Here is an 11,502-nt window from a genome sequence, read left to right as displayed (position 1 = left end):
ACATGTGATTTTGACTAAGTTATCCTTAAGATTTGGTTAATATTGTTTGTAATGATTATGTGTTCAATTTTTTGTGACATTGTGTGATTAAAATGATAGTGTGATTATTAAACTATCTAAGATTAATTATTTTGGTCAATTTGGTTTATCTATTATATTTTGACCTTGAAAGGATATGATTTTGAACTAAAGAACGAGTAAAAATGGTTAGATAGACCATACTAACACTAATGCAAAATAAGGCTTCAACATCTCTTGTTCAACGTTTTAATACGAAAAAGCCAACTTTAAAAATAACCGATGACATTTTTGTAAATAGATGTTCAATTTACATGTCAAAACTTATGTTTTTCCGACGTCATATACTCATTAGACATCGAAATTCTCATGTTTCAACATCATATTAGGTAAATTTCATGAAAATGTTGAAGTACCTGAAAAATATTAAAAGGGAAGGGGGGAATAATGTTAATGGAAAAACCTTTTCTCAATCTTCTTTGATATAACAATTTCATCGAGTACAAGATTTTCAAGTTATTGTTAAACGCTCGACCTTGTAAATGATTTTAAATAATGAATTCTTTTCATGTGCTATTCAAGATATTCACTACAATGTTTGTAAGAACTTCCTTTTTAATGAATAATTGTTTAGTATGGGAAGCTCTTGTATTCAAAACTAAAATGCAACTGCAGGTTTTATGAGAGAAGCGTTGAGATAAAAGTAAACAATAAATGCACACATATTTTTATGCTGGTTAACTCCAACTGAGTTATGACTAGTCTCCTCTATCCTTAGAGGGTTCCACTATAATCTTCAATAAGATTACAATTGATTATTCTCATCACTCCTAGTATCCCTAGGCACTCCTAGTATCCCCCGATACGCTATCTAGTTGAATTTCACCCACTTCTGGTTGTGCAGTATTCTTCATTACTCCTGGTATCCCCAATCAGCATATAACTCTTATTACCCTAAACTTGTTGAGTTTCATCACTCCTGGTACTAGACAATCCTGGTATCCTATGATACATTGCCTAGATTTCTTTAACTTGTTTGAGTTTCATAACAAGTGTTTTAATTCTCTTCAGAATTACAATCAACTGATTACTTACAAGTCGTTTAGACGATTACTCTCACAAAGAGGATATGTGTTCAATACAGTACAGTCTATAGACTTGTTGGGTGTTTCTCTCTTTTCTCTTTTCTCTCTTCTTACAATAGTAAGCAAATATTACAATGAAGTTTGAGAGTATTGCTTGACTTTTCTTTTTCTCTTCTCAGATATTCTCTTTGAGCTTGAGCTTTTTTTGTATTTTTCTTCTAAACATTTTTCGTGGGATTGATATTCTCGTTGTAAGTTATCCCTATGATTCTTCCTTTGAATGATCTTCTATTTAAAGGATTTTTCAAAAGATATTTGTTACAATCGCTCTTAGCCTTGAATCTTGTGTCTTCTCTGTCTTGCGTGTGAAGCAACCATTGGTTAAAGTCAACTTGTCAAAGCATACTTGTTTTTTCAGTACCTTACTCCAAGTAGGTTGTATTATCTTTCAGACACGTCTTCTTATGAAGAGAACATTCCGTGAATGTCTTCTTTGTCTCTAACGTCCACTTTTGATATATTTCGAATAAAGCATGTGGATGCGTGTAATAAGTTATCTACATATAATAGAGTACATTGTGCATGCAACAGATACGTCTTATCTCTTATCACTTTTGTTGTTTTTGAACGTTGGGCATTTAATGACATTTAATGCTTGTTCATAACAACAAAATTCCTTTTACATTTTCTATCGTTGAGATAACGTTTATCATTCAAGTTTTTCTTTAAGATATCATACGTTGAGTAAGAACTTCATCGTTGGACGAAGTAAAGATTTTAACTCATGGTATCGTCTAGTTTGTTGTAAACGCTTTTTGGGATATTTCCTTTTTAGAGCTATAGTGTTTAGCACTTTTCATCTTTTATAAGTTTTTTTTATCTTTATTTAAGGCTTTTAGAGGATTTAGTCAAAGACATTGTCTCGAAACCTTTTCACTTCTTGAGAGTTCAACTAATTACCCTTGGGTACAATATAGCTTACACGTTTAGCATAACTTTCTTAGACGCTTTGACTTGTAAGTTGTTTAGCATTACATCTAGAAGCTTTAACCTAGTTGTTTTTCGTTTCATATAACCCTAAGTGTTTTCCTAAAGTTTTTCTATGTTGATGGATGATTGGGGATTTTGTTCTTAGCACTTGTGTTTTCTGTCTATCCTATTCTTTTGGGTTAAGCAATTTTAGATTTTTGTCTCGTTTAATATTATTTGATTAAACTTCAAAATATGATAGTGTTTAGACATATAAGTCTTATAGACAATTTTATCTTAACAAAAGTTTGATGCAAAGATGAAAATATACTCACATATGACAATTGATTGATATATTGGTAATTTATAAATTATTAGAAAATAAAGTAACTTATTATATTAAAAGAAGTGTCTTATATAACTAATCAATTAGTTACTAGACCTAAAATAATATATTAAAGCATAATGTTGTAAATTTTATCATATAAAAAAATTATGTTTTTTATAAAAATATATTATTATTTAACTATAAATTCAACTTTTTTAAAATAATCAAATTAATATTAGTTTTTTGAAATTTTTATTTTACAAAGTTATATGATTTTATTTTATATTAATATATTTTTTAAAATTAAATATGTTTTTATCTCTAAAAATTGTATTTTATTTTTAAATTAAATTATAAAGTTTCTAATTTCTACATTGTATAAATATTTTATAAATTAAATTATAAAATATTCTTTTATAAAATTAAGAAATATGTTTTTATCAAATTAGGAAATAAATATTTTATAATTTATCTAGAAATAAAAAAATAAGTTTTTATAATAATTAAAAATGACAAATATATTACTTTTTTATTTATCAATTTAAACTAGTGCTATTAAAATGAGTTAGAACTTGTCGACTAATCACGTGTTTGGGCCGGGTTGGATTTAAAAATAATATAATTGTTTTATACGGAGAACCCGGATTAAATTTGGTTGACTCACTAACCCACCTAATTTAATTTAATTATTTATTATTCTGTGTTTCAATATTATTAGTTAACACTTTTTTTTATTGTATTGTAGATGAAAATAAAGAGAATGTTTTAAAGGAGAAAAATATTATGGATTTATTCATTCATCATTTTAATTTTATAAATGGATAAGTAACACAAAAATCATCTAGAAACTTATTTATTTACTTTTTGTATTTACTTTTGAATCACATTTGAATTATATAGTATTTTTTTAATTGTTTTTTAAGTTTAACATAATTTTGAAGTCAAATTTATTTAGATTTAAATTTAAAAAGTTGTAATTTTTTTTTATTTTAAAAAAAACTTATAATAGAATAAAATACTCTGCGTTTGAGTCAAACTAAATCAAATTACTCCTTTTGAATGCAGTAACTTAAACTAGTGTTTCAATTTCACACTTCACCTAAGCATCATTAATGATTTATTAATTTCCTCATTTTATAACTGTTACACCTTTTTAACTTAAACATTTAAAAGTTGAAAATAACTCAATAAATATTAAAAATATTACAATAATTAGTTTTCTAAAAATAAAGTTTAAAACATATATCTATAGATAAAAAAATAAGAATAATAAAAAATATTATAATATAAGTAATAATAGTTTTTTATTATTTATTATCTATTATGTTTCAATATATTTTCTCTTACTTTTAACTTCTTTTTATCAATTGAGTTGTTTTTCAGATTTAAACACGATAAAATTTCAATAAAAAAGCAACTTTAAGTCTTATAAAGAATTATAGTTTATTGTTGTTAAACTCCAGAATTTCGAAATTATAAGTTAATTTATTACATTGAAGATGTTTATTAAACATAATTAATATATTAGTTGATAAATATAAAATGACATAAAATAAAATAGTATGATAGTATAAATAAAATCTATGTTTTTAAAAGAAAAATATTTTATTATATAATTATGATTTTAATTTTTTTTTCTCAAACTAATGACATTTTTATCAAAGTTTTTAAAAACTATATATTTTTATTAGAATAAAATATTTTATTTAATGCATTAATATTACTATGAATTAAATTAAATTTTATTTATTTTTAAAAAATAATTTTATATTTTCTATTTCAATAAAAGTTAAAATTCTTTTTATACTTTAATTTTTATAAAAAAATTCTACTAAATCCTTAATTTTTATTTCGTTCGATTTAATTTTTTAATTTTTAAAATAATTCAACTATATGTCTTTTTTAGTTGGTGTTAAATTTTTAGTATAATTTATACATTAAGTCAGTCATATAAATATTTATTGTTTAAAATAAATTAAGATGTTATTTTTCTTTTTTATCTTTATTTCTCTTTTCTCATTCATTATTTATCTTTATCTTTTATTTGCATTAAATCTTATTACAAAATATAAGTTTTCTTTTTTACTTTATTTTTATTTCCTCATTTATTATTTATCTTTATCTTTTATCAGTATTAAATTTTATTACGTTTTTTTTCTTTATTTCTCTCTCTTCATTCATTCATTATTTATGCTTATCTTTTATTTGTATTAAATCTTATTACACAAGGATTTTAATTAAAGAAGAAATAACATGACAGATGGTATTCACTATTATTACAAAGTAATGGTGAGTGTATATATATAAGTGATTTAATATAAATTATAAAGAAAATTTAATGAAATACTTAATTTGATTATTTTAAAAATCACATAATTAAATTGAATTTTTAGAAAAATTAGAAAAAAGACTTTAACCTTAAATAAATAATTTATTATATAATATTATCTAATTAAATATTAATTATTTTAATTTGTATTGTTAACTTTTTTTAGTTTAAACTCCATTAAAGTAATTAAACAATTATAAAAAGTAATACAATAACTAATTATATTTATAAAATATAAGTAATAATAATTAAAAGAAACAAACAAATGATAAAATATAAATAATATTAAAATATAAATAATAATAAATTAAATTATATATATATATATATATATATGGTTTGTTAATTTATATAACTTTTTAAAGTATATCTTACTTGATAAAAAAAAATTATTTATAAAAAAATATATTTTAGATATATGATTATTTTAATAAATTTTACTTTTAATTTAAAATAAAAAATAAAAAAAATAAAAAATCATTTTAACTTTAAAACTTAAAATTTATAATATATAAAAATATTTTTATTAACTAAAATTTAATACACTTAGTAAAGCCCTCTATATATGAAAAACTCACAAATAAATTATTTTAAAATATTTATAAGATAAAATATTAATCAAACTATCTTATAAATTACATAAATAAATTAATAACACTTTAAATTGATTTATTCTTCATAAAAATATAATATACATGTTCAAAGTTGTCTTCCCTTTTCTTAATAGTTCACTAATATCCTATTTTTCGCAAAAACAGTTTAAGTGGATCCTTTTTGCTTACGGCATTAAAAAACTAACGGCAAAGTTGCTCTGCTGGCCAAAATTAAATGACTTGTCCAATTAGTTGGCAAGTTCAGCCAATAAGAGACTGTCACGTGGCAGTCCCCTTTCCACTCAAAAGCTTTATCACGCTTCTTCATCTTCATCATTAACCAATCACACTGTAATTCAGTTACCAAAAAACAAAAAAATCAAAGTGAGGAAGAAAAACCTTTAGAGGGTGAAGACCAGCTTTGAGTTCATGAGATTATTGTTCTTCGGTTTCTTTGCTACTTGAATCAAGTGTCGACGTTAACTGAGAAGAAGAATCTAATGTTTGATGAGCGTTTTTGGGTTATTGGCGCTGTTGTTCTCTGATTCCTTCTTCTCCGCTGTAAAATCCATAATCGCGCGCCAAACCCTAATCCCCTTTTCCCCTCTTCCCAAACCCTAATCCCTAATCGCACACTGCTTCAGAAATAATTTAACCTATTTCTATTTATGTTTTATATTCAATTTTGTTTTACTGGGATAAAAACCCTCACTATCTTTCAATCTCAATGTCTCACCGTTGCCGTAAACCAAGATCGTCGTCGCCCCGTACGCCTCCGCTCTCTCCACTACTGCGCCGCGCCCTATCTCTCCGCCCTTCCACACTCAAAACAAACAAACAGTTTAGAAATACAGTGCAGGGAAGGGCGACAAATCCCTCCAGGGGCTCCGGGGAGTTGAAGTCAATGTCTTCTAATGGGTTGACGTTGTCGAAGAAGGAGGTGTCGATGTCATAGGTGGGTTTGCATTTGGCGTAGAGGATGAAGAGGTGGTGTTAGGGTTTAGCGAAGAATGGAGGGGTGGTGATAGGGTTTGGCGAAGAGGAGGGAGACGGTGTGCGGCGACGAAGGGAGGAGAGAGAAGCATGAAGAGGGGAAAACTGAAATTGCCACGTAATAATAAACTGTACAGCTAATTCAGGTTTCGCTAGGTAAGCAACTCTACCGTTAATCTTTTTAATGCCGTAAGCAAAAAGGACTAACGTGCACTGTTTTTGTGAAAAAGTAGAATGTTAGTGAACTTTTGAAAAATAGGAGGAGAACTTTGAACAAACCCTACAAATCGAGAGACCAAAATAGATATTAAACCTCTTTTTTTATTCACTCATATAAATATTCACTATTATTTAAATGTAAATAAAGATTTCTTTTTTCTTTTTTACTTTTATTTCTCTCTCCTCCTTCATTATTTATCTTTATCTTTTATTTGTATTAAATATTATTATAAAAGAACTTTAATTTTAGAAGAAATAGCATGACAGGTGGTTTCCTGTTGAGTTTCTAGATTTCATGAAATCAGATTATTTTGAACAAATCTACCACTCAAGATATATTAGGTGACACTCATTTTCTTAAATTCAGGAAAAGTCTGTTTTTCCAAAGTGTTTCTTTAAAGCATAAATACTAAATTTTAAGTAAAGCAAAATCAATTTCAAGCATAATTTATTTTAGACATTATTAACCGAAATAAATAATTATAAAAATATAAATATTTGTTCTAAAACAAAACTGTGCACTAATTTTTTTAAAAAAAATATATGACATCATGAAGTGACAAAACTACTGCAAAATAAAAGAAAATGGTTTAGAAAATTCTGGTAAGAAATTTCTATTGAAAATGTTTCAGTTTTTTATTTATTTGAAAAGTAATATAAGAAAAAGTAATTTACGTTTTACATGTTTTTGAAAAGTAAAAGTGGAAAAACTATTTTGTTATATTTTTTAATGTTTAAAATAAAAATAATGATACTTTGATAACATTTTTTAACAATATTTTAATATCATTTGCATGTTATTAGTCTAAAATTATTTCATAATCAATAATAATAATCATAAATATTAATATGAATTAATTATAAAATAAATAAATAATGTTAAAATATTATTAAAATATATTGTGAAAATATCGTTATCTTTAAAATAAACGTGGGCATAATTTGTTTTTGTTAGAAATATTCAAACCAATCTCTTAAAATAATTAATATTTATTTATTTTCTTTCAATTTGTTTAAATGTTTAAGCCAGCACACCAAGATCATCTAAAAAGGTTTTTCTAGTAAATAAAAAGAGAAACTAATACAATCATAAATGAAGTAGCAAAGCAAGAAGAGGAACTGGTGACTGGTACTAAGCCAGGTGGGGTCCACTTTTTTGACCCAAATATTAAAGAGAAATAAAATAAATAAAAATAAATAAAAATAAGAACAAGGGTAGCAGAAAAGTCTTCCACTCTCTAAAAAGCTTTGCAAGTATTAAAGAGCAGGCACAAAACCAGAGCCTGCCTTCCTTGTTTTGTGTGTTTCTGTCTCCAGAGGTATGTTTTTCCTGTTCTTGTTCCTTCTCTTCTCATGTTCAGGCTGATGGGTCTTCGAGTTTCTGTTAAAAAATGAATCATTTCTAGTTTTTGAGACTACTGTGATTTTCCCTTGCTTGTCAAGAAAAATTCTGAAGATGGTGGGAGATTTTTTGCCTGAGAGGGATGATTGGTGGTGGAAATTCATGTGAACCATGTTAAAAATTTGTGTTTTTTTTTTGTTGTCTCTGACAAGGAAAAAAAAGGACAGGTTGTACATGCCATTCTGTTTCTGTTTGCCAGGATTTCTCATTTTTGTTACCTGGATTGCGCTAATTTTTATAGCTGTTCCTACCTAATTGTAAAGTACTATCAATCTTTATCAATTTGATGTATGCCTGTTGTAAATAGCTTTCAAAGTCGTTTCTTGTCTCTCAAATTGGAGAGAATCTGCCTCTTAGTTTGCATTCATCTGTTTTTATTTTTGCTATCTTAGATTGAGTTTTCCGTGGCTTAAACTTGAATTTGTTTTCTGGTGCATAGCATGTTAAGCCTGTATTTGTGCTGTGATTTTTCAGATTCTGCTGAGGTTTTAGGGGAATATATTACATAACTCCATGTGCTGTGTTTCCAAGGGGAAACCTTCTCAAATGGGTCTACTGATGGAGGATGAGTGTGCAAAAGAAGAGATGCATCATAGAATTTCTGCTTTGCTTGAGTTTTCTGCTGCGGATGATCTAATTGGCTTCAAAGACGCGGTTGAAAAGGAGGCTCAGGATGTTGATGGGGTGGGGTTGTGGTATGGAAGGCGTGCTGGCTCAAAGAAAATAAGTTATGAAGAGAGGACTCCTCTCATGGTTGCTGCTACGTTTGGAAGCCTTGATGTGTCTGCTTATATTCTTGGCACGGGTGGTGTTGACGTTAACAGGGCCAGTAGGTCAGATGGGGCTACTGCTCTTCATTGTGCTGTTGCTGGGGGTTCTGCTGCTTCTGTTGAGGTTGTCAAGCTTTTGCTTGATGCATCTGCTGATGTTAGTGCTGTTGATGCTGATGGTAACAGGCCAATTGACTTGATTGTCTCTGTGGCTAATTCTGTCTTCAGTCCAAGGGCCAGGGTGCTACAGGCCCTCCTGGAGGGTACCTGTGATGCTGCTGCTGATCAGACATATTTCTCACTTCCTCAAGTGATTGACCAAATTGAGGAACAAAGGCAAGAAATGACCACATCTCGTGTTTCAAAAGATTATCCCATTGATCTCTCCCTTCCAGACATAAAGAATGGGATATATGGAACTGATGAGTTTAGGATGTATACATTCAAAGTGAAGCCTTGTTCCAGGGCCTATTCTCATGACTGGACCGAATGCCCCTTTGTTCATCCCGGGGAGAACGCTAGGCGACGTGATCCAAGGAAGTACCATTACAGCTGTGTCCCTTGTCCTGAGTTTAGGAAGGGATCTTGCAGCAAAGGGGATGCCTGTGAGTATGCTCATGGTATTTTTGAGTGCTGGCTTCACCCTGCCCAGTACCGGACAAGGCTCTGCAAGGATGAGAGTGGATGCACAAGGAGAGTTTGCTTCTTTGCACACAAGCCAGAGGAGCTTCGCCCCTTGTATGCTTCTACTGGTTCTGCTATTCCTTCTCCAAGGTCCTATTCTGCTGGTGCTTCTGCATTGGAGATGGGTTCAATTAGCCCAATTGCACTTTGTTCTCCATCTGTCTTGATACCAACTTCCTCAACACCACCTTTGACTCCATCTGGAGCATCTTCTCCTATTACTGGTTCCATTTGGTCTCAATCTAATGCTTCGATCCCCACCCTGCTGCTGCCCAAAAGCAGATTGAAGACTGCTTCAACTGCAAGAGACATTGATTTGGATTTTGAACTGCTTGGACTTGAAGCTCATCGGCGTAGACAACAGCTGATGATGGATGACATGTCTGGTCTTTCCTCTCCTAACTGGAAAAATTCCATGCCTAATAGTCCATCTTTTCGTGTTTCTATGAGTGATCACATTGGGGAGTTAAACAGGCTTTCAGGGGTGAAGCCATCAAACCTTGATGATAGCTTTGGATCTCTTGAACAATCAATTTTGTCTAAATTCCATGGAATCTCACTTGATGTTGCAGGACCTCAGTTACAATCTCCAACTGGAATCCAAATGCGTTCAAATATGAACCAGCAGCTGGGGGGCTATTCCTCGGGCCTTTCCACCTCAAACATGGTTGGATCAAGATCCTTCAGGGTTGATCCATCTGCTGAAGGAGCCTCGGTGGCTTTGAATCCAAGAGCTGCTGCTTTTGCTAAGCGTAGCCATAGCTTTATCGAGCGAAGCATGGTGAACCATCATTCTGAGGTTCCTTCTCCAAAGGTCTCTACTTTCACTAACTGGGGCTCACCTGATGGAAAACTTGATTGGACCATAAATGGAGATGAGCTGAATAAGCTGAGGAAATCTGCTTCCTTTGGGTTTCGAAGCATCAACAGTCCTCTTACAAAGGATTCAACCAAAATGCCTGCAAATGTTGATGATGAGCCAGACGTGTCTTGGGTTAACTCACTCGTTAAGGATGCTCCACCAGAATCTGGAGTCGAAGATCAGCGAAAACAATGCCATAATGGAACAGAAGCAATTCCAGCGTGGTTGGAGCAAATGTACTTGGATCAGGAGCAAATGGTGGCATGATTGAAATTCTCTTTCCCGTAGTAGCAGCTCCTTATTACAACTCAAAAGTTTATTTATTTAATGATTTGTTTTTTGAATTTTATAGAATTTACTTAGACGGTGACAATTTGCAAAAAGAACGGTGAAATGGTCTACCAAGGCTAGGATATAGAAAATGGGCAGGACGCAAGTTTGCTGCTTCAGTAACTACCCGTTACTGGGTTAATTGATTCCATTTTTTCCTGATCTCTTTTTCTTATATATGTTCCATTGAGTTGTATGTTGTAACTTTCCATTGACTGAATCACAACAATGTAGTGGGGGGGGATATAGTATTCAATATTATGAGACTGGAGATGTAATAATCTTATTTATGCCCATTCTAAATTTGCATATCTTGTATTCATGGCCTATTCCTTCTATTCTCTACATAATTTTCTTGGTGGATGTTTTGTTGTGTTTGTAAGTCATCATTCTTATCAGAGAAAAGTCAGCAACCCTTTTTAATATACTTTTTAAAGTATATTATTATCGATTGATATTTACCGAAAACCATTAAATAATCAAGGTTTTATTTATCATGTAGTGACTTTCATTTATGATTTTGTAGTTGTAAATAACTCTCAATTATTATGAAAAATGACTTGGTAAAAGTGTGTTGTTAACTCTTGTTTTCATACTGCTGCACCATTACAATATGTCAGTCAGCGTGTGCATGTTTTGACATTACCATGAGTTCTGATGCTTACAAATGGTGACTCATTAATGTCTCTGTGCTGGGTAAACGGGTGTTTAAGTCCTTGCAACGACAAATAGAAAAGGAATACATTATTATCAGTCAATATTGGCGATTCCGATTTTTCCCATTAGCCATACACGAATGATTAAGTGGGTCCATTCTAGTTATATCTTAGGTGAACTAAAGTAAAACTATTAAATGCTGCAACACTGTGTGTGACACTTGTAGTGTGCAGATATAAAGATTTGGTTTGCAGAATTTAGAT

General features: G+C 30.1%; 1 protein-coding gene across 2 annotated transcripts; it reads left to right on the top strand.

The window, feature by feature from the left end:
* Positions 1-7,702: 7,702 nt before the first annotated feature.
* LOC108338571 (zinc finger CCCH domain-containing protein 66) lies at positions 7,703-10,891 on the top strand. 2 transcript variants are annotated; one of them, XM_017575522.2, is made up of 2 exons: positions 7,703-7,853; positions 8,411-10,891. In XM_017575522.2, exon 2 carries the CDS (start codon positions 8,450-8,452, stop codon positions 10,517-10,519), a length of 2,070 nt encoding a protein of 689 aa, XP_017431011.1. In that variant the 5' UTR covers positions 7,703-7,853; positions 8,411-8,449; the 3' UTR covers positions 10,520-10,891. The 2 variants fall into 2 exon arrangements, with proteins under 2 accessions (XP_017431011.1, XP_052735979.1); XM_052880019.1 differs by lacking the exon at positions 7,703-7,853 and adding an exon at positions 7,896-8,103.
* Positions 10,892-11,502: the final 611 nt, after the last annotated feature.

Source organism: Vigna angularis, chromosome 7 (assembly GCF_016808095.1).
Source record: "Vigna angularis cultivar LongXiaoDou No.4 chromosome 7, ASM1680809v1, whole genome shotgun sequence".
Classification (NCBI taxonomy): Eukaryota; Viridiplantae; Streptophyta; class Magnoliopsida; order Fabales; family Fabaceae; genus Vigna; species Vigna angularis.
This window is presented reverse-complemented; position numbering and strand designations above follow the sequence as displayed.

Coding starts and splice junctions, on each gene's coding strand:
- LOC108338571 (XM_017575522.2), top strand. CDS start 8,450: ATGTGCTGTGTTTCCAAGGGGAAACCTTCTCAAATGGGTCTACTGATG.